General features: G+C 38.8%; 1 protein-coding gene across 5 annotated transcripts; it reads right to left on the bottom strand.

Moving 5' to 3' along the window:
* Window positions 1–2,578: 2,578 nt before the first annotated feature.
* LOC112576852 (E3 ubiquitin-protein ligase TRIM71-like) lies at window positions 2,579–13,950 on the bottom strand. 5 transcript variants are annotated; one of them, XM_025259649.1, is made up of 2 exons: window positions 12,858–13,950; window positions 2,579–10,338 (listed from the first exon to the last, which is right to left on the bottom strand). In XM_025259649.1, exons 1-2 carry the CDS (start codon window positions 13,206–13,208, stop codon window positions 8,905–8,907), a joined length of 1,785 nt encoding a protein of 594 aa, XP_025115434.1. In that variant the 5' UTR covers window positions 13,209–13,950; the 3' UTR covers window positions 2,579–8,904. The 5 variants fall into 5 exon arrangements, with proteins under 5 accessions (XP_025115434.1, XP_025115435.1, XP_025115436.1 ...); XM_025259650.1 differs by having other exon boundaries at window positions 2,579–10,341; window positions 13,319–13,950; XM_025259651.1 differs by having other exon boundaries at window positions 13,319–13,950.
* Window positions 13,951–23,853: the final 9,903 nt, after the last annotated feature.

The raw sequence follows: 23,853 nt of genomic DNA, 5'->3' as shown, positions 1-23,853 counted from the left end.
AAAATATATATAATATGATGAAATTAGATGCATAGATCTCTTTCTTATTAAATTATGTGCCGTCATCTTTTATGAATAGCCACTACCAACAGTCTAAACTGGCGAATGAAACGTAAATTTGTTAACACTTAATTTATTCTCATTCCAAACTTCTCGGTGACTAGCCAGACATGTTCCAAAACCCAATTCACTTTCTTGGAGCTCAGATGGGCAAATGTTACATTACTGTGTTTATTAATTTTTGACATTGTAGAGATTACCTGTCGTTCTCTATTACCTATAAAAAAAATTGGTTATTAGTGTCACTAAAACATCAAACTATAGCAACACAAATTCCGCATTATGATCACATTATCGATATCCATCATACACAGTTCTTTCTTTAGCAGCACCTGCCTTGCTTTGAGACATGGTGACAGTCCTCATGTAGCTTCTCCTCATTTTTCTTTCTCCAAAACTCCCTTCTACTCGTCAACTCTATAAGCTCTCCATTCAGTGTTTGATCACGAACTTGTATTACTGGACTGCTAGCAGACGATTTTTTTTCAGTTAACTACAAAAACGAGGCATGCTACTCCAAAGCTTCCGGTTTATTCACGTTTCAGATTAACTTCTAAAACGAGGCATGAGTCTACAAAGCTTCCGGTGTAGTCACATTCTTTGTTTAGGCTCGCCGAGACTAACAGTGGAGAACTTCGCAAGAGGCTATGCGTTGGTCTTGGCATACAGACTGCAATCCACCTACATACATCCATGGTTTGATCTAGCTTTGATGAGAGCGCACCATCAAACATTTTTTCATCCTTCAGGGATGATGGCAAGCGACAGTGGCAGGTCCTAGTGCTTCAGATTCCTATCGCAAATTTAGAACTGGTAGGTGGAGAAGAACTGATGATGCGAAAATCTAAGGGTCTTCCATATTAGATCGGCGTCCTACAGCAACATCCAATCAGCATTTGGCAGTTTTCTTAGTGCCGTGCGCAAACCGGAAAAGGGGGTCGAGATTATTTGCGTGACTGAGCTTATAGCATTCTTTTATCTGTGAGGTATGCGATTTCTGCTCCAGTGACATGGATAAAGAGCGATTTGAATCAAAGAGAAGTTCTGATTATGACAGAATCGCTTTTACTGTTGCCTGCTCTTGTCGAAGTAATAATTTTAGAGGGTAGGAGAAACAAAGCATGCGTGACTTAGCCTGCACAGTCTGGCTCTGCAGCCTTTGAGCGTTTGTCAGCTGCTGCTATTGTAACAAACGTATTATTTCGTATTTAATTGTTATTTTTGGTGATTTGGCAAGCACATCACGGTGAAATTAAAGGCAGGAAAAAAGTGCGCATTTCTATTTCTTGTAAAAAAAAAAAATAAAAATTGTGGAACAGCTTTAGGGTAATTAATTAAGGTATATTCTTGCAACAATGCAAGTTCTCCTACATTCAAGGTTCACGCCACCAGCTGTTATTTTGGAATCAATGCATCAGATCGAGCTTATAGACTGTTAGGGGTTGTTTAGCTCGTACGTTTTCACAGACCCATATCCACGATGTACAGTGTTGGGACCTATAGCTGGTTGAACACGGTTATTTTTATCTGAAATCCTGCTACGAAAAGTCGACTGCATACTGTTGAGTATGTTGATAATAGCTTGCAATTGCGATTTTCTGCTTTCGGCATTCATCATCGGTAGAATATAAATGTTCTCCTGCCCTATATTATTACTTTACCGTTGCGACAGTTTGTAGCACAACAGTATTCTTTTCCACCATCTCGTTACATTCTTACGTATCGGTAAGGCTAATAAACTGAACCCTCTCCCTCCTCCATGATGAGCGTGAACTGCGCATGCAATGAATAATTGGTGAAATGTCATCAGTCATCGATTCTATATAGTCGTTTCAGTCATTAGTGCCGCACCATCTGTCTCGATGTGCGCTCACTCGTAAACTTTGCGCCCTTCCACGTTTTGCAGTAATCCTGCCGGATCCTAGCATAACCTCTGCTTATTATGTTCAGCTTGACTGCGCACTGAATCAATACCAGCGATTATTAGTTTCCTTCCTTGCCACAGACATAAAAATGTTTTGTCACTTTTGTACTCCTTGCTTCAATTTTTATTTTCAATCTCTGATTTAATATGTCCGCTGTAACGACATCACCAATATTAAAAACAAAAATCCTACTAGCGCAAATAGCGATATTCAAATCAAATTGAGAAATTAATTCCGCATCCAGTTGATTTCGGCTTCTTAAGAACAACGAACACGCACATTCACTTTTTAGGTTATATTTCAGCGATTAAAGCATTTTTTTTTTAAGCAATTTAATCATTTTTCTAAATTTCAAGTTTTTACTAGCCACACGACTCAAATTAAATTATGATATGTTTGCTGTACCGAAACACATTGAACACAAGACTAAAACATGAAACAAGTCTACAGAATCACTAACACAGCATCACAAGGAGCAAGATCTCACATCTCAATTTGCAGAAAGCTCTTAAAATATGCCAACATGGTTAAGGCTATAATTGGAGGTAATGTGCATTCACAAGTTCCTTATTTCACACAGCACAAAGCTTTGAAAGGTTTCAATACTTTATTTTTAAAAAGGAGGTAGTAAAAGGTCGAAACCAACAAAGCGCACACAACAATTATTCCCCAAAATTAAGAAGAAAAAAAATCAATTTGCTTGGTGTTATTAACGTCAAGCTTTGAGGTAACCTTGAAACAATGTAAAGACTGTTGATGTATGAGGATTTTGTTAGATAACACCAGCAACAGCCAGTGATTAAGGAACAAACTATATGCGTTTCTTGACACCTGAGATTTTGTTGCATTTTCCATTCATTCGCAGCATTCTATATACCAAATATATTTCAGTTCCAACAGATGACCATCTTTACATCTGAGCCATCAAAAGCATGTACAAGAACAATTATCTGGTGACCAATCTGAGGAATTTTACAGAACAACATATTTCACCTTCATCACATGGACTTACCATGTCCGACTGGAAGTTCTTGGGAAAGGGTTTTTGATAATATGATGGTATTTGATAAAATATTCTCCTTGTAAATATTTATCCTAAAAGAAAATTATTCACAATAACAGTACATAAATGCTTTTCAATTTAACATTTTAAAAATTCTCTTATGTACTGATCATTTGCATTACTTTAAATTAAAAAAAATTATCAATTTTTTATTGGATGATGTAAATGATAATGAGTTATCATTAATAGAATGTTCTATGAACATGTTTAGGACTAGGAAACAGTTAACACTGAGGACAAAGAATGGCACCCACTTTGTTCTAAGAACGGTTCACCAATCATGTTGCTGAGCCTATATGGATCAGAAATCTCTCCAAGATGTGTAGAACTCTTTTCAAGGAAGTTTTAGCACAAAGTTGGCAGGAATGAAAACTGCTCTAAGAACAGTATGTTGGTTGTGTTTGCTTCTCTTCTGGACAGTAAAGCTGGACTTTTAAAACATACCTTAATCTGCAGCTCACTTGGTCCTGCATGCTTCTCATAATTAACACTAATTACTCTTTCACATTATGTCAGAAACCAAAGTTGGTCCAAAGTTTACCGGTAGACTGAGCAAAGCTTCAAAAATGTTTGAAATGGCTCAAGTTTAGTGTGGTCAACTAAACACATGCTGTAGATGAGAAAATATCTAGTGATCCTATCATGCATCCAAGAAAAAAACTGCAAAAAAAAACCAAACCTCCTTGATGGAACTATTTTCTCTACAACTATTTGCACAAACCACTATCCAAAAAAAGAACAAAATATTGACATTGTTCTTTTAACTGAAGCACACACATAACTAAGAACACAACATCTACAAGGAAAACCTTTCTCATTTTCTTATGTAAATTACCTTGACATCCAATAATGCACATTTAGCCTACTCTGGGTAGTCTCAGCCCTGCTTTCTAAATTCAGATTTTGCAATCCTATAAGGATTTCATGCTTAGTAATGAATACATTTATCTTTATTATAATGTCACAGGTTTATTCTTTTTATTTTTGAAATGCCATAAAATCACGAGCAACCTTTAGAAGATGAAGATATTTTAGAGAAAGGTTTGAATTCATTCAATATGGGTGTATCAATGCGATTGAGCTACATCTATGAAGATGTTCACATTCGTGGGTGAACTGTTAAAATTTTATACCTTACCAGAACAACAAGATAAAACAACCCTTAATCTTGCTCAATTTTCAAATGAAATTAAAACCTAATCTTGCCTTGACACAGAAACAGCAACACTTTCAGCCTAAGGGAAGTCTCAGCTGTTTTCCAATCTAGAATTTATTCCAGTGATCCATTCCTGCTTAGTAATAAATATTCTTTGCTATTTATCTTTTATTGTAAAATAGACTAATTCCCATTTTACCTTATTTATAAATCATGAGCAAATGATAAAAGTAGATGAGATGGGCTTCTCATAATTTGCAAAATCATTGTCTTCTTGACTTAGTTAACAATTCATGAGCACAAAAATGGTACTTAAAAAAGGGAAGTTCTTGGAGGTACTTTGTAGGTAGTACAGTCTCTCTGAAGAAGGAATTTAGACAGCACTAAAAGCTTCAAATCTGTATGGATCCAATACACGGACGACATCCAAGATTTTTAGGTGCATTTGCAGATTTAAAAAAAAGAGAGAAAGAAACAGAAATGTTAGTGATATTCTGTTTCCTAGCACCACAACTAATGTGTTTAGAATTTGTAGCCAGTCTCAGAACAGTAAGAGGTATAAAGTAGCCTAATAATGCACATGCTTCTGGTGCTGTCAACTGTGTAATACACATGCTGAAATGAACTGCATTTACCTAAACATGTTTTTCAGAAAAAAGTATAAAAGCATTTTCACCATGGTGTCATATATGGCAGGTCATCAACATTAGTTCAGCTGCCAATCTTCACTGTTGCATGACATAAATATATTGGAGAGATTTCCCCGAGGTCAGTTACCATAATCACCACTGAGCATAACTGAGCTCTCCCTTTTAGTGTAAACCACATCAAGCTATATAACCTATATAAACTCCTAAATGCTCAGTAAATGTAAGTTCATGATATAAAGTACTCCTGTTCCACAGTTTGCAATATGAGTACTGTAGTACATTATTAAGTAAAATCATAAAAGGTAAAACAATATAAAGCCTGTAAAATTCTCTAGTTAATTAACAGAGAACTTGCTATATACCTGAACAATCAACAAAAATACAAAGTAGTCAATAATGATCCCCTTTCACATTTAAGAAAAAAGTTATAAAACACTTTTGATATTAAAACATACAAAGAAAAACATGTAATCCCAGATTTAAAAAAAAACAAGCTTGGACCAGTGACATGCTAAATTGTTCTGACACTGCCAAAAACAACCCGACAAAATTATCAAGCTCAAGCAGTATTTCAGTCCTAAAAGCAAAGCCCTGAGAGAAAAAGCATTGACAACTCCACAATAAAAGCACTCAAAAGCTGGACAGCTGCAGAACGTACTTTTGCATGTATCTTTTAGCTTAATTTTTGTTGCGAAGTACAAGTGAGCAATGGCAGTGACACAAGATCTACATTTCAAGATAATTATGAATACAGGAGTTATCTTCTTTGCCACATCTGTGCATTGTGCACTTTTTCACATGACTGTCACACACTTAACATTTTAATTACACGGCAAGTCATAATTAAAGCATAATCAACGTTGGAGCTATCTACCCACAAATGCGCCCTCAAAAATTTAAGTCTTGTTGCTGAACATGTCACCAGCGTTTGATTACAATAAAAACAATGCCAGGCAACCACCATGCAAATGCCAGCAAAACTTGTTTATGTCTGCAATGATTTCTTTTTTTTAATATATAATAGTACTAGGAGGCTTCTTTGAGAAATGCCATCTTTAAATTAATTTGAGAGCAGAAGGCTAGCATGGAGCATGACAGCTGTCATAATCTCACTTTCAATTTTGATTCAGGATAAATGTCTGCTCTTCAGGATAAAAAGGATAAATGTCTGCTCTAGCTTATGATTGACAAAACTCATATGTGTACATGTGCTTGCACATCATACACATCATGCTGTTTTTCAGACAGCCACTTCTGCATGAAGCCTCTGAGGCTCTGTCTTCATGACAAACACTCACAGTGTCGCAGCAATGATAGATGAAAACAATTAAAACAATCACCGGTCACCTGAACAAACAACAAATTAATAATAAAACACTTTACCGATCACTTGAGGATCCTTGAGCCACAGTCCAAAAAACACAAAAGTACGCCATCCTGGTCTCACAAGACACTATCACATCACATTGTTATCTGAAAACAGTAATCGTTCATCTGGGATTTGTCACATAATTTATGCAAAACACCTGCAAGCTGCCCAAGTCAAAAAACTGGCTCTGATGCTTGAACCCAGACAACACATTGAAACTACATGGAAAAGTGTGGTCTGAAAGTACAAGCCCGGTTGGTGGGACTGGGAAGTGGAGAGGGATAGGGGGGATGGGTGAGAGGTTACAGGTGGGGGAAAAAATAACTCCACATTAGTCTGAACAAGAAACCTTTTAACAATCAAATCTGTATACAATGGTCGCATGACAGTGTTAGGTCACTGTTTGGAAAAAAGGAAATGGTGCGGAGCTCTGTAGTCAATGCATCTGCAAACTACAGGCCTCTTATCCATAAAAATGCCAGTCTGACTTTACACAAACCCTCTATTTCCCATATATGAAGCAGACACACTGCAGCTTGTACCTGAGCTTGTAGTTTTCTCAGTTCATGCATCAGACCTGTTGCCCACTGAGTGCAAACCCTAAAACATGAGAGCTCTACAAAATGACAAAAAAAGGAAGAAAAATGTTAGACATGCCTAAGATGTTTAGAAAAGGCTAAAAAATAAATGTTTACCAAGAATAACTGTCAACGATAGAACAGCGATTGTTAGACTGCAAATCTACAAATGGACAATGCAAAAGTGATGAGATTAAGTCCATATAATATGTGGTAACACATCAAAAGGCTGCATCAAAACTAGAGTCCTAAAATACATGTAAAATCCCTGAGGCATCAACAGACAAAGCACAGGCAACAAAGCTAGAATGCCCCTTTCTAGAACATGAAGCTTCAAGCATTTTGGAGCTAAAAATGTTTAGGATTGCAGGATGTATCCTGCAAAAAAAGCCACACTGCATTTTTCACACCATGAATGCTGTTGGAAGTTTTGCTTCCAGCCCTTGATGACCCAGCATCATTCTTCAGGCTGTCCTTACCATTATTCATCAAAGATCCAGCTCTTCTTCTCAGCGGAAATGGCAATGTGTGATTTCTACTCTCACAGTTCCCCATCACAGTTCTTCTTGTTCCACCATTCTCCAGAGATTCATCAGAATTGGACAAAGATGACGTGCGTTCTTCAGACTGATACATGCACAGCAGTGAACCATCAGGTGCTGAAGCGATGCTAAGGAGTCGTTGCGTGTTGCCTTCACGATTTGGTGTTGTGTATATGGCAGTTGGATGAAGAAGGACTTCACGTGACATGCCAACATAATGCCGTTTCATTACTTGAAGTAGGATCAGCTAGAAAACTGCCAAAAAGCTCCTTAGAAAATACCAATATTCTCATATTCTTTGAATCAGCTAAGAGAACATTGTCCAACCTGTCCACGCAAATCCCTTGCGGACGATTTAGCCCAGTCAGACCATCTGCCTTTGCCACTCGATAAACTGCAAATGCTGCAAAACCAGTTGATGCTGCAAAAACCACCAGCCTGTGAAAATTAAAATCTGTAGCATAAAGATTTCCCTGGCTGTCAAAGGTAATACCTCGAACACTGTCCAGCAGGAATGATTCACCTATAGTCTTGAGGAAGTTTCCATCCTTATCTAAAAGTTGTATCCGATTATTCTTGGAATCAGATACTGCCATATTTCCATCAGGACTATATGCAATATCCCATGGAAAGTTGAAGGCCAGTGGTGGGGGCTTCTTGACTTGATGTGATGCAGTTAGCGCCCCAGCCTCAAAAAGAAAGCGCCCCTTTTCTGTAAATACCTGTATTCTATGGTTGTCCTTGTCCACAACTGCAACCCTGCCATCAAATGTGCTATATGCCACACTTACTGGCTTCTTGAACTGTCCTGGTCCTTCTCCCTCTTCACCAAACGTGAACTCTATAGGACCGACATGATGACCCTCCTTAATGGAGCAAGCAACAATTCTGTGATTCCCACGATCTGCTATGTATAATCTGGGAGAAGACCTATTGACAGCCATTCCCCATGCTCTGTTCAGCTCACCGCGGTCAAGGAAGACTGCATCTGGTCCCTTTGATAAGCTGACATAGGTATATCCCTCTTGACAATTGATAGTATATGGGCTAGCAGCAACCCGGTGACCCCGAACCTTGATCATCAGTGTATGTTTGCCTTTGTCTGAAAATGTGAAATTAAAAATATAGTTTTCATCTATTTTATCTACTATCAGTGCGTGCTCCTTTTTGTCTGGAGTTGTTATGTAGGCTGAAAATCCTTGATCACACACTGACTGGTTTGCAGCATTTTGTGGAATAACAACAAATTTTCCTTTGCCTCCACAAACTGTGTAGTGAAGATCTTCACTCCTAACTATACATGACTTTGGTTCAGATTCTGAGGTGACTGATCCAATGGCAGAAATATATTGTAGGACTTTCTCATCTGGAGGCAAAAACTTGTAATCCATTACATTGAATGGGCCAAGGGTTTCTTCTTGCAGCCGCTGCAAGAAAGCTACAATATCTGCACTCTGAGGGCAAGCTGCAATGCCTTGCTCCAATTCCAGTGTACGCCTAATGCTAGACATTAACCGGCGTATCTCGGCCAGGTCTGCTTCGGTTTTAAGCAAGTATTCTTTCAATGTTGCACGTTTGCCTTCAGCAATCTTGTGACTCTCAACCAACTTATTTTGCTCCGTTTCAGACAGCTTTCTTGGATCATCCTGAAGTGATCTTTTATTTCAGCACACACCGTGTCTTCCCTATTGTCAATCAGTATTGGCTGTTCAAACAAGTAATCTTTATATGATTCCCTGTCCCTTTCTATTAAATGAAGCTTATCCCACAACTCTGCTATCTGGTCCCATTGGGTCAAATCCTCACTGGAGCTATTTTGAATGCCTACCCGGCATTCTGATTCTTCTGTACATTTGTTAGACACTTCGCTGCAACTGCACACACGCAAGTGGCTGTTTGGGCCATTAACTTGAAAAGACAATTTATCATTTGAAGTGAGTATTGGACTCTTCTGAGAATGAACTGAACCTACAGGCAGTGAAGATGCTTTTTCTACCAGCGATGAAATTGGTGACGTTGGATGTGGCCAGTGGTTTGGCTGGTTTTGAAAACCAAATGGAGAAAACCTCTCCATGTTACAAGAATCACCATATGGTGCCAAGACAGATCTGCCACTTTGCTCCCACATGGACTGTTGACTTTCAAACTGGTTTTCCTGAAATAATTGCTTTGTAAACTGACTAGGTAATTCATTTCTCAGATCTGTACAATCAAGTGCTGGAGAATTTCTTTGGCTGAGGGCACGAGAATCTTTTTCCACTGCAGGCCCCGAAGATGGCTTCAAAAGCTGATTAGAAAGCAATGTTGAATTGGTGCTGCAGGACCTGAGAGATGTACTAAAAATCTGGTTGGTCATTAAGTCACTGGGATGGTTGGTTATAGCCCTTGCTGTCGAAACAGGTGCAGATGAATGATGGGAACGAACCTTGGAAGCACTGCTCTCATGAGACTGAAATGGGTCGCTAGAAAATGGGCTCTGATGATTGTGCAAAATATGGTTTCGAGGAACTGGTGGGGGCTGTACAGAAAGTAGATGGTAACATTGGGTTTCCTGAGGCTGAGACTGGCGTACCTGAGAGGATTGGAACTGCCGAGGCAGCTGGTGCTGCTGGAAATTTTGCTGCATTGTCTGCTGTACGTGCGAGGCCGGTTTTACATTATAGGAGTCATCTGGTGGCAAAGCAGCAGGAAATGGTGGTACTGAACATGGCTGCTCTTGCTTAAAAAATGTGAATGTGATGGGTGTCGGACTTGAGGTAGACTTCTGTTGAACTGGGTGCTCCTCGAAGTAAAAGACATGTGGATGGGTGTATTGAGGTTCTGCCACTGCTTTTTTATATATCTGTGCACACTGCTTGCACAGAAGCTTATCACTGAACTCGGAGACATGGTTTGCTGCACTGTTGCACACCATACAGACACTACCAGATATCTCCTGGTTCTGTGGGATAAGAAGCATCTCTATTCCCAAGCCATGCCTATGTTGTGAAGATATCTGCTGAAGAAAATAAAAGAAAGATATTTATTAGCAACAACAAAAAATTAGAAAATGAGTCTAAAAAAATCCAGTAAATTTTGGAATGAAAGGTTTCTTTGGTCCAAATTTTCAGAATGTCAATAACCACATGGTCAGGTCTTTTTCTTCCCTTCTGTTCACAAAAACTCCAAACTCTTGTAATTATAAAGATGCAAACTTCACCATGACAATAAAAAACAGCATGAACTGTAGGATTTATAATGCATAATAATCCCACTGTAACAATAATACACCTGATTAGCAAGTTGTTTTATACAGAAACTTCAAATCTGTTATGTTTTAAAAAGAACAGCAATGGACAATTTACACATAGGAAAAGATATACATTCATGCAACCCAAGCCTTAAATGTATGCTATTTTTCATCCTCAAAGACAGATGTATATTAGCATTACCACCACCGTCACCAGTGAGCATAAAAGCCGCAAAGAAGTCTTTCATAATGACAGCAAGCCAAACACAGAATTAAGCATGCTCTAGTTACAATCAATGGGAAGACTGACAAACAGTGTGTGAGAGTGTGTTTGTACCAGCTATGGTGGAACCATGGAAACGGGTCAGTGAAATTTGAAGGTGAGTGCAGGGAAGTGGTGGGATTGAGAAGTTAGAGGGTTAGTGGTAATTTTTTGTAACTTTGGTGGTAATTACTGAAAGTACTTATGGCAAGGTTCTGCTTCTCTCTCTAGCTTTATTACCCTACTTAATATTGTCCACAAATCATGGCATTTGACGGAGACAAACTGTTTAATAAAGAAACTAACTAACATGTGACAAAGTTTATACACAAAAGCAAACTTGCTCAATGACTAATTACGACAGCCGAGAGCAAATGAATAATGAACAAGGACAGTAAGAGAAAAATATGTTTTATACATTATCTGCCTTTGAGAACTCTCCTGCTCATCTACTTCCTTTTCAAGTCTAAAATCATTCTTCACCTTCGTTATGAGACAGAGAGAATGTGAAAACAAAAACAAGATGAGATCGCAGAAACTATCATGACCATCCAAGCAAGGTGCTAAGTAAAGCTTCACAAGCAGAAAATGGTGGCGCTGAAAGACAGCAGAACTTCAGGGACTTCATATGCACTAGGTGTACCTGAATCTGTTGTGATAGTTTTTAATAGGCAGATGTGAAGTTTAGCACATTCTTAATAAGTCACTTATACTTAGCACATGTCTAATGTCAGCTTTTCAATCTTAAATGTGGCATTTTCTTCGTTACTTTAAATTTCCAAACCACTAAAAAAATGATGCTACATAATTAAACTATTGCACAGATACACGTGTTTAAGGCATTTTCAACTTGTACTACCGATGAAATGGATATATCAGCAATGAATTTAATAACCTTTCTAATGGTTATTCCACCAATCAACAAAAAGGAATGAGAAGTTGTATTTATTATATGATCCTGTAATACATATAGTCTCTTGTGCAAAAGTTAAACCCCCCCCCCAAAAAAATTTTGCTGATCAAATGAATGTCAGTCTGAAGAGCTGTAGAAATAAAATGTAAACATTTAATTCTTATTTGCAAAGCTTTTCAAGCACTACATGACCTCAGGCAGAGACACATTAAGGCATGCAGGGACTGACACGCAATACGTCAGCCTTGAAGCTACAAAATAAATAAAAATGAAAAGGAGAAATTCCAAGCACAAGCTTTATTGTCAATAGCAGGCACTTAGACCTCATAATTAAAACCATGTCACATCAGCTCTGGACATAAGCAGGACACAAGAAGAACTCAAGCACTCCACTCATTTTGTTTCTACACTGGTAATGTGAGCTAAAGCAGTATGTGGTGCTTATGCTTCAACAAAGTAAAATCAATACTAGCGCTAGTAGAGAGGAGAAGCTCTTTTAAAAACTGCAGATGTTTGCCACTGACTTCCTAATGCTATACATGTTACAATCAAAATTGCACTGCTTACAGAGTAAGATTTTTATACTTGTTGTTTGAAGAACAATAGGGGGGAAAAAATCCCTATTTAAAAAAAAGTTTTACTTATGTTTTCCAGGTTACTGCTATTATTTAATGTTGAAGACAGTTGATATAAAAACTTTGCACTAAAGAGTATCCAAGGAACAAAGTGAAAGCTTACAAGATCATCAATAGGTTTATTTAAATTTTATACAGCAAAATTGTATAATTAAAATTGTGCAAAAAAATAATTACCCTGTTCTACATAATCTGAGGATTTACTCTCAAAAGGCTGACTGTCACCTGACTGCGTTTACTTAAAAGCCCTAGGTATTTCTTGAATAGACAAGTAAGCTTGAACATATTTGTTTGTAACAAAAACGTTTCAGATCACTAATCTCCTTGTAAATGGTAAGAAGATATTCAAAAATTTTAAGAAATCTGCTGAAAATAACATACAGCAGTGTAACAGTCATGAAGTGAGATGACAAAAAAAAAAAAAAAAAGTGGGAGGAAACTAACAGAAGCAGCGTTTTAAAACTGTAAAAGATACCTGCTGCGACAATTCCTGCGGGTCCTCTTGGACGGAAAACAAATCTGACGCTTGTTGCACATTAAACTGCAGCAAAACATCCGGCCCTAACATATCGGCTATGCAGCCCTCGTCGTGATTTGCATCTGAATTGCTTTCCTGAGCACTGTTCACGAACGATTCGCTTCGCTTACGTCGATCAGCGCAAATAGGGCAGAGGATCGAGGAATAGTGAGTCGGAAACTTGTATTTGTACCAGCAATGTTCACAAATGTTGTGACCACAACCTGAAAAAGCCTTTGCTCGATATTCAATGCTCCTCTCGCAGACACAACACTCTCCGAAAATATCTCCGGGAAACTTAGCAGCCATGGTCAGCAGATCGGTGGTGAGGTAGATTTAGACCCGTAAAAACGAAATTTGAAAATTATTTACTGCTATCACATCATGGTTTGTTGATCAGCAGACTCAATGCCACTTACTAGTTTGGTTGCAAGAGGGACCGCAACCTTCTTGAGCGTGCGGCTGAAAGTCTTAGGTGGCTCCGTCTGAGGCCTTGTCCAGCGCATCTTGTGTCAGGTACTCCACACACGAATTTAATAAATAAGGTGCACAGGTAGTATCTTCTAGGGGGGAGTGTGAATCCGAACTACCATTGTAGGCGGTGTGTAACCCATTTTATTGTGATGCGCCATCTTTTCCACACACAAACTGGGTTGGATACCTAACCTTATTCCATAACGACATTGCAGCCAATGGGAAGGCGGCTCTCATCGTGGCGTCGGCCGCCAACGTGAGCGAACGTGGAATGTAGGTCACAGGGGAGAAGCATTGGCTGCCGCCATACGTAACGAGCGACGCGAGGCGGAAGTTTTGCGGCATACGCTGTCGGAATTAATTTGCGAAGAAGCTGTTTTTACGAAATCCTGAAGGAATAGAGCTGAGCGCTCTGACAACGTGTGAGGCTGGTTATTTTCGAGACATTAAAAAACAAACTCCAGTTGTTGATTTAGACATTTTAGATATTTGTTGAGTGGAGTATGACAAACGTGTGGTTGGTTTATTTAGTAGGAAAGTGCTTCCACCTTGACGTGATTTTTGCCCTGTGGGGGGAGGGAAAGGTAGGAAACATTCGTACCCGCAGAAAACCCCGACTCCCAGGCATGCGGACAGGTGTCACACACAGAGTGTCCCGAAACGAGATCTGAAACATTCCTCACTGCAGTGGTGACGAGAGTTTTTTTTATAGCCGTTATATATATATACACTAACGGGCGCCCCCCACGGACAAACGTGTGTCATTGCTCAAAGATATATACGTGTATATAAATAGACTATTCTGTGACTAAAGACACCATATTTTCCCTTTCTCGCTTATAATTTTGTATATTTAATTGTGCATGCGTCGAACTGACGTTCGCGAATGAACTGTACTTACAGGAAAAAATCTGTAATTTTACATAGTTACCTGATTTCACAAAGGGTTTGGGAATAAAAGCCAAAGAAGGAGAGATGGATTCCACCGTTACATAAAGCTGACTGAGAAAAGCGAGTCTGAGGTCTCTACCACCTAATATCCTATCGACTAAAAAAGGTTAGTGGACGACCTAAAGATCGTTACTGAAGGGGATTAAATAATTATAATGTACATATCTCACCCCACCCCTTTTTCCCTTCTTACCCCTATATAATTCTTTCCTCCTCAACCGTGGTTGCTGCTACATTTGACAGAAAAAGTTGTCCTCCACGCCTGTTATTTTTCCCCAGGTTAAAAAACAAACAAACAAAGAAAAAAAAAACCCACCAAAAAAAAAAAAAACACACACACAGAGGTAACATGCTAAGTGTATGATTGTCCATTGTCCAATGATCTGACCTACAGTTCTGTGCCTCTGAATTCCCAAGAGGAGCTGGTTTCTAACAAGAAACAAATTAGTATCGCTGTTCGTTTCAGTTGAGGCTTTCAAGGGGAAAATTTCTAATTTCAGTTATTAAGGTTAGACACCGGTCGAAAAAAAATTTTTTTTGTTTCACGGGATAGCGCGGATTTTTTTGTATCAGCTATTTAGCCCTTGAATGAAGTTTCAAAAAATGGTTTTACTGCACTCGTCGCGCTATCGGTTGCCATGGAAACAATCCAAAATGGCGCCAAAACAAACAATTTTAAAAGCTAACTCCTTCTTCAATTTTGTGAGTAGACTCAAAATTCTTTTTGAAATAGTTACCTAAAAGACAGATCTACATTTCTATGATAAAGAATTTGCGAATTCCTCTTAGTTTTTTTTTTATAATTTTTTTTGTAAAAAAGTGTGTTAAATTTTAAGAAGTTTTTGCTGTAAAACGGTATAACTACCAAACTACTAAGTATTTTTTAAAAATCTATCATAGAAATGTTTAAATTGGTATGAAGAAAAGCTCAACCAAATTGCAGATCTATATCTCTTGTCAAAAAGAAGGAGTTAGCTTTTGAAGTAAACAGTCTCTAACCAAAACAAGGAACTGAGAAATCGCGGAAAGAAAAACTGAAAGCTTAGTAACTTCTAAACTACTCAATATTTTTTTAAAAGCTCTCATAGAAATGTTTAAATATGAATAAAGAAAACTTCAACCCAATTTTAGGCCTGTATCACATGCCAATATAAAGTTATAAGCTTTTGAACTAAACAAGCTTACTAAAACAAGAAACTGAAAAGGCGAAGGAAAACAAAGTGAAAGCTTAGTAACTACTAAACCACTAAATATTTTTTAAAAAGCTCTCACTGAAATATTTACATATGTATGAAAAAAACTTCATTCAAATTTTAGGCCTATATCACATGTCAATATAAAGTTATAGGGATTTTAAGTAAACAAACTGTAACAAAAACAATGAACGGAAAAAGCGCGAGCAGAAATATCAAGCTTAGTAACTTTGTTTTATCTAAGCCTTTCATGTAATTTACCTGCTGAATGAAAAATATAACCATCTTTCAATGTGTTACTACATATAACTTTAACATTACTAATAAAATTAATTATTTTATTCACTTTTAGAAAAGTCAACATGGTTGTGTTGTGTACCCAACTGCTGACCAGGCTTCAGAGAAGTACACAGTAATAAAAACAATGGTGTTTGCAAACATTGAGCAACACAGTTATAGGTTTAGTTAGTTATATAGAAGTTCAGTGTCCACTAGCTTCATGGTTTTTGCCATCTTTGGTCTTTTGCTATCTAACATTTAGTGATGATGTCGCATATGCTTCCAATTTTTGCGAGCATCTACTGAAGTAGCAGCATTAGTAGGAAACACTCTCATCTTTCTTAGCCTTCAGTTGCAGGTGATGGATGAACATCAATTAAAGAAATTATTTCAAAAGCTTATAGGGGAGTATAACCAATTCTTGCAGCCCTATGCTCCACTGGGGGCAAATAGAATAAGAATAACCTATTCATGAAATCTAGAGATACATCACTGGTGCACCAGAATTTAAGCAGCTGCTCATGTTCTGTTCCTCTGTATGCTAGGATTATTTTATGAATTACCTCTGTAGTCACATAGATTATAGATGGTTGATTTTGTGGCTAGGGGGTATCTTATTTTCTGTCAAAGATTTCTGGGAAAGCACTATAGCTGTCTGGCCTTTAGGGGCTGACAATGATGTGCTCTCTAGACACTGAATGGCTTCAAACTTGACTAGATAGCAGTTTTCATTCTATTTGTTAGGAATGCTATACATAATTGTCTTCACATTCTGTTGTTACATTTGGTTGGAGTAAGACCATCCAACCCCCACCCAACCTTGTTTTCTGTGCAAATGATGTAAGCTCTGTTTCCCTACATTCCAGACAAAGTACATAAATAACTAGCATTGCAAGTTGACTCAAATGTGTAAATGTTCGCATCTAGTCCTGATTACTACCGAGATTTGCAGCAGAAATGAAAACTTCGCTTATTTTCAGCTCGCTTACCACATGACTGATGGTGTTTCGACAGCCGAATTCGGTTCACTAAGTTACTTTTTTTAGCTGCTACGACGGTCTAAGAATGTCCACGTGGTTTTTATTTTTTTGCACGTGGTATTGTGAGAAGAAATGAGCGTCTGACAGTCACAGTAAACATTTATATCAACGTTAATGTCTTAGAAAGAAAATATCCCAGAACAAGCTTTGACTTGCTGTCGCCATTGTTTATACATCCGGAGGCCATGACAGTTGCCTTGTGGGATACCCGAGCACAACCGAAGCGTGTTCGTGTGCCCTATGACCCGTCTAGGTCGGCATTAGTGAATTCTGATTGGCTATATGCAAAGTATGTTACGCATGCGTCCATATAAGGAAGTTTCCGACCCTTTGTGTCGTCTAGAAAAGAGCTTGTATCATAGCTTGGGGCCTTCTAAGGGTTTTGACTCAGCCTTTGTTTGAAAATTCATGTCATGACCTTTCGACCGATATACGATGTGACACAGTTGCCCACGTGGCGAGGTGTGTTGCTATGTCTCAAACATTCTCTATTCTCGCTAATTCTGCGCTCGGGAAAAGTAAATAGGATAGAAGTAGATGTTTTCATTGACAAAATAGACATATTTCTAGATTATTCTATGAAAAACCACTTGGTGAGTGAATAGAACAAAAGATAAACTTTGACAGTATGAAGTAATCTGAAAATGGCCAAAATGAAAAATTTTTGACAATTTTTCGACCGGTGTCTGGCCTTAATAATTTTTATATTATGCCTGGTTCTAGCTAGAAGGTACTCACCACACACACACACAAGAGTATGCACACACAAGAGATCCGTCTATATTAACTATTTTAGAAAAAGTTATGCTCTAAAGTAATTTTAAGTTCCACGTGTCTGTGTATACATTAAGTGCACTGACAGGTAGTTTCAAGCTGTGTATCTACATCTAAATAATTAAATGCGCTTGTCAAAATGGAATAAAAGAACTGTATCAGTGATGGTTTATACTGGTGAATAAGATGTTCGTCACCAACGTGGTTAACTCGAACTCCAAGATGGCAGCTGAAGACGTCACCACCATTCAAACTGAAACCTTTCAATGTGTGAATGCCAAGTACAGAACTGTGAATGGCGCTCAAGGGGACTGATGGTGGCCGGAAGGTTGTGTGGCTGCCGCAAGGATCAGTTACCGACGGACGAGGTAAGAGAAGGGACACAGCTGTACAGAGTGTTATCGATCTCTGTACATCGTCTTTACACACTCACACCCCGCCTCACCTTCTCCAGTAGCCAAACTCTGACAAAAGACAATGTTTCTAAAATTACACCTGCGCTGACATATAACTGTCTTAGAAATTACAGAATTTTAAGAGGAATTTTTTATCAGTCAGCTTGGAGATGAACATTTCTAAAAATCTCGACATCTAGGTGTTGCATTGACTTCTGGTCTGGAACAGTTATGTCCCTCCACTTGCTCGACTTCACTTGCAGTTTACTAAAGAAACAAAAAAAGAGAAGAAATAGGTTTTAAACTCTTGAATCTTTGAATGGTGGTGTTACTTTACCTAGAAAATATTTTTATGAGCACATTACGCCTGCTGCCAAAACAGATGCTCGCTCACTGACATAGAAGTAGGCAAATCTGTGATTATCCTTTCAATACAGTGAGAAGCAATGCCTGACAGCATTTCAAAAGCTCTTTAATAAAACAGTCGTCAGGAATGTGCGTGGATAAATTTCATTTGTGAATGGGAGAGCTTGGAAATGCTAATTAGGTACATCGTGGGGCCATGATTTTGACCTCTTCCTGTGTATGATGAAATTTTGGAGACGCCTGTATCTCGAGAACGAAAGAGGAGTATTAATTACCAGCTTTAGGGAAATAGTATCTTATACCGAGATTTAAAGACCTACCCAGTTGGTGACACATACCCCGCTCAAAAGACTTCTTTCATATCTCTTATTAATGCCTCGAACATGAAATCGCAAGGAAAAACATGAATTTCGATAAATTAAATAAAAACGATTTCTTCCCCTGTTTAAATCTTTATTTGGACCCGAATCCGCGTGTGACCTCAGTGGTGGTGACCTTAGAATGGGTGATACAAGTTGCCCCCAAAATACCGAATCTCGAAAGCCCAAGCGCATGTATGGAAACTATTGTGTTTTTGTTGAATTCCCAGGAAAACATAGTGACGGAATATGTGTGTCTACATTCCCAGTTCATGAAATACTGTCGTCAAACAGTTTTTAACATAAAAAGTGACATTGTTGATGCATACACAGACAGGAAAGCTCAATTTAAATTAGCAGTTGCTTTAAATAGCACACCACTGGCCTTCAGAGAGGCAAAGAAAAGGTTTGAACTGTGAAGAAAGTCAACTGTACCTATGATTAGTTTCCCCCATCTGTATGATTAAATATGTAATTCGAGAAGCAGCAAAATAATGCCAGGTGCAGTTTGATGAGACACCATGGAAATTTCTTTTTGAAAACGGAGCACATAGTTTAGTACTGCTTTTTAACAATCTTGAAATGTGATGAATTTCAAGAATGTGTATTGTGTTGAAGAGCTTACCTCAGGGGTCCTGAACTTAGCAGCAAAGTTTAGTATCTCTGCAGGCCTGACGAGAGTAGGGGGAGACAAAGAGGGGGATGCTGTACAGGGGCCCGCGGCTGTGAAGGGGGCCCTGCCTTGGTCAGTGGATTGTTTTCCCTTTTTTTTTCTTCTTTTAAAAACAGGTTTGAGGGTGAGGAAAGAACACCCAAGCATTACACATGCAGATGTTTAGTTTCAAGTCTGCAGTATACTATTTCCAGGCGTGAGGTACGATTACAATTACACAGGGCCCCGGAGAGGTCGTCTGCCCCCGTGGCCCATGCTGCCTCTCGGCGGATGTCTATCTCTGACATGAAGCTCAGATATGATTAAGAAAAAGCCCAATCTGCACTGACTTTCAGGACATTTGACCAGAGAAATCAGCAATCATCGAGCGACATTTCACGAAGTCTTGCAATAAAACACATGAACTTTGATATTTTGTCATTATTAGTTATCAGGACAGATGTCAGTGATGCTGTTTGCAAGCATAAAACATGGCATTAATAATAAGCACTTTCACAATCACATACATAGTAAAACATTAAAAAAAATTTCCCAGCAACTAGTTGGAGAATCCCCAATAATTTTATATCAGGGTAGGAAAATTAAGAATTAAATGGGAAAAGATACACGAAACACAACTGAGGAGTGAGGTATATTTGTTTGTATACATGTATTAACCTTTTGAGGCTCCATTTAGCCTTTATAGATGCCATCAGCACTTAGATTGTGATTCCTGATGGTAAACACAGCACAGGCAGGAAGGATGCAGTTTAATTTTAATTACAAGCCAAGATTTAATCCAGTTAAACTTGCTGCCTTGAGTGTCTCTGCAGGAATGCCACCTGGGCCTGCCACCTTTCCAGAATTCAAGGACTTGATGACTTTGATAATTTCTACCTTGGTTGGTGGGTTGGTTGGTGTTCACTTGGAGCTGTTCGGCGGCTGAGCAATGTCCAAAGTGGTTGCTGGTGGTGGCTGGTTCAGTATTTCTTTAAAGTTTTCCGCCCAGCGTGATCATTGTTATGGTATATTCTTTACTAGCCTGCAAGCAGTGGTGTTTTTCCTTCCTGACAGAATTCTTGTAATTTCGCATAATCTCTTTGTGTTATTTAGCCCAGCTGCTTGTTCTGCTTGTTCTGCCATTCTGTGTGCGAACTGTCTCTTGTCGCCTCTTGCGACACTCTTCTTCTCAGTCTTCTTCATTTCTCGATTTATCTCCCAGTACTTTGCTCTGAGCTCTTCTTTTTCTTGCTGGTCTTGACATTGGTTGATCATCTGCTCCAGTTCTTTCCTTTCCTCTATCTTTTCTGATGTCCCTAAAGTCAGTCATTCCTTGTGCTGTTCCTTTTTTCTCCAGAAGGCGTGTGCAGGCAGTCTTCCACGTGTCTTGTAATCCTGTCCAGTGGTTGGCCAGTGTTTCTTTCTGGAGTTCCTCCAGTGCGCAAACCTGTTTTTAACTTCGCAGTTGAACTCTTCTTGCTTTCTGCAGTCTCTAAGAAACTGCATGTTGAATTTGTGGTGCGGTCTGTCTGATGTGTCATGGAAAGACCTCAGCTTTATCTTCATGGTTGCCACAAGCAAATGGTGGTCTGTGGCTGCATCTGCGCCTCGCTTTACCCTGACATCCAGCAGGCTCCTTCTAAACTGGCGATTAATGGTGATGTGATCGATATGGTTTTCTGTATGTCCATCTGGTGACTTCCAGGTGGTCTTGTGGATGATTTTGTGTGGAAAAACTGTGCCTCCGACAACAAGGTCATTGAACGAGCAGAAACCGGTTCCCATGCTATTAGTGCTCTTGCAGCCTCTGGTGTCATCAGTACTGCTACTCTTTGTGTGTGGTCATGGTCAGGGTCTTCATGTCCAGAGTAGATAATAGTCTCCCCTGACGAAAGTCTGGTCTGACCGTTGCCATTCCGCCTTGTCTCGCACAAGCCGAGGAGCTTGATGTACAGTTCTTCATTTCCTGTGCTACCTGAGCTGATTTTCTCTCGTATAGGGTTCTGATGTTCCAGGTCCCTATCCTGGTTTTTGCCTTGGCCGTGGGAAGATGGGTCGGCGAGCTGACTTCCCTAGGGCTTTCGCCAACACGCGTCATAGGCCCTTCCGAAGAGAGATCTTCCCGTCCAGGCTCTCGTTGTGCTTGTGTTGTATTTGCGGTTTCCGTAGCAGGAGTTGTTTTACAGGGTGGGGTTGCTAGCCCCACGCCCAACCCTCCTCTTTCATCCGGTCTTGGGACCGGCAGGTTACCCGGGGGATTTCCAGGCGGAGTTTATTGAAAGTGTATGCCCTTAGATTATATTTTTCAAAAAAATCCGAAAGAAAAATCATCTACATAACTGTAGACTAAGGCTGCTATTGCCGGAAATGTTATAAAGCATGTTTAGTACAATCTTTTGGCTAAAGAATACAATGTTTGCTTTCAAGGAGTAGCTGCACAAACATCTAAAATTAGCTCAATAAGTATGGTACTTCGAATTCAGCTTCTCAAGCCAAAGTAGAAAGTCCAACAAATACAACTGTGATCGGCGACACAGTATTTGTCATTAACAAGATGCAGGCAGACAGTCAATGATTAGGAATCAACAGAGTTCCCAAAAATATATTTCTGATTTTCTTTTTTTCCCCCATTGTACGGACGAAAATCTCTCCTTTTCATACTGCTATTTACATCAACAACCGTCTGAAAAACTATGCCATATAAATGTGCAAATCGGTCACAACAGTACATTTTCAAACTTTAGCTTTTGTGACAGTACGTAAGTAAACTGAAACATATAACTGAATGGTCATCAGCAGCTTTCAAAATTTGACGAACATCAACAATGCTTACGATGTAGTCTGATGAAGTTCTTCGTCATCTGCTGTCCGATAAACTCGATGTATTGCTCCACCTTCTGGCGCGTGGACCTCACCACCTTTGACGTCTCACGTTATTCACGCGCGGGAGCGAGATTTCTCAGGACTGTAGTTTGAAATTAAATAATAAATAAACCGCTGAAACCTACAAAATATATTTATAGTATCTCTCCTATTAGAATCTGTTTATAACTCGGATCGATTGGTAGGTCTTTAACAAATCCATAGTAACGAATTTTGCACCCACTGGTGCTTTAAAGAAAACGTTAATGGATGTACATGTAAATGTTAGCTTCTAGTGTTATTGAAGGCTGCAGCCCACGCCATACCTTGGAGCGTGCGCTAATAACATCTAACTAGCTATTTTTCAGCGACTCCAGCTTTGTGAAGTCACGAGGAATAAGGCCATGGCCTTTTTCCAAGATAAATAATCGTCATCATTTATTTTTCTGTTATTTTTTAACTCAATGTGAATATTCCGGTTAATGAGAATACTATTGAAAGAGAGTTCACCACTTATAACGAAAGAAAATCCCGTCGGGCCTTTGTGAAGGGGAATTCCCTGTTAGAGACCCGTATGTTGAGATTCGGCGCCATTTTGATAGACGCTGTCGAGTTTACATCTACAGGCGTTCCGATTTCTAGCGTGAGTCCTAGAAGACTGATAACACGAAGCAATAGTAAAAAAACAAACAAACAAACAAACAACAAACAAACAACAAAAAACAAAACAAAAAAACTAGTGGTTATGTTAGCTGGTTAATATAGTGCAGTCAAGAGTCGATGTCTAGAGAAAATCGCGCTAATGGCATCGATCCTTGTGTAAGCTGAATCTAACGCATGATGAAGTGATGAACATAAAATCTGTCAAAATTTGTTTAAAAACATCATTAAAGTGTCAAGATCGTATAACAATTAATTAAGATTAGCTATTAATGGTTTAAGCATTCTACTTTAGTTCTCATGTAGTCTTTCTTCTAATGTCAGTAACAGGTAACATTGCAAGTTTACCATTCACAAAGTCGGAGCGACCCTCCCGTGCAACTAGGTGTCATCATAGATGCCAGTGGCAGTGTTCTTGCTGCACAATGTGTGTAACAGAATCAGGTGAGACATGCAGCCAGTAGCTGTCCTGTTATTTACTTTTGATTCCACGATTAAGATTCGTCTTACACAGATAACAGCTTATTGCTTATTGGTAGCGACCATTTTTAAAATGATGTGGCATATTTAACAACTAGCAGGATTGATTTCACATCTCAAAACGCAAAAAATCCCATTTAAAGGAGAGCATGTTATGTATGACTTATTAATTTAAAGGAATACATCCCTTCATTAACATTTAAACGTGTTTGTGCCACGAAGAGCTAAGGATGAATTGAAGAATTTTTGCGGAGAAATTACTTTTAGCTGTTTGGGGTAAAAGCATACTATCATTATTAATATTTATTATCATTAATGCCAGAATTCGCTGGAGACAATGAGTGTAAAACGTCATCTGCAAATTTGCCTCGCATTTTAGTAGGTAAGAAGAACTAAGGGAGTTAGAAACAAAAGACCAAAAGGCTGAGAAATGCATAGGAGGCTAAACCATAAAACAAACTAGTTCAAA

This window comes from Pomacea canaliculata, linkage group LG12 (genome assembly GCF_003073045.1).
Source record: "Pomacea canaliculata isolate SZHN2017 linkage group LG12, ASM307304v1, whole genome shotgun sequence".
Classification (NCBI taxonomy): domain Eukaryota; kingdom Metazoa; phylum Mollusca; class Gastropoda; order Architaenioglossa; family Ampullariidae; genus Pomacea; species Pomacea canaliculata.
Note: the sequence above shows the minus strand (reverse complement) of the source record. Positions and strands in the feature narration are given on the sequence as shown.

What these genes read in the sequence shown, in the direction of transcription:
- LOC112576852 (XM_025259648.1), bottom strand. Translation starts at nt 13,208, where the DNA reads ATGGCTGCTAAGTTTCCCGGAGATATTTTCGGAGAGTGTTGTGTCTGC. An exon ending in CGCAGGAATTGTCGCAGCAG is followed by an intron (nt 10,342 to 12,857) that starts GTATCTTTTACA and finishes TATTTTCTTCAG; the next exon opens with CAGATATCTTCACAACATAG.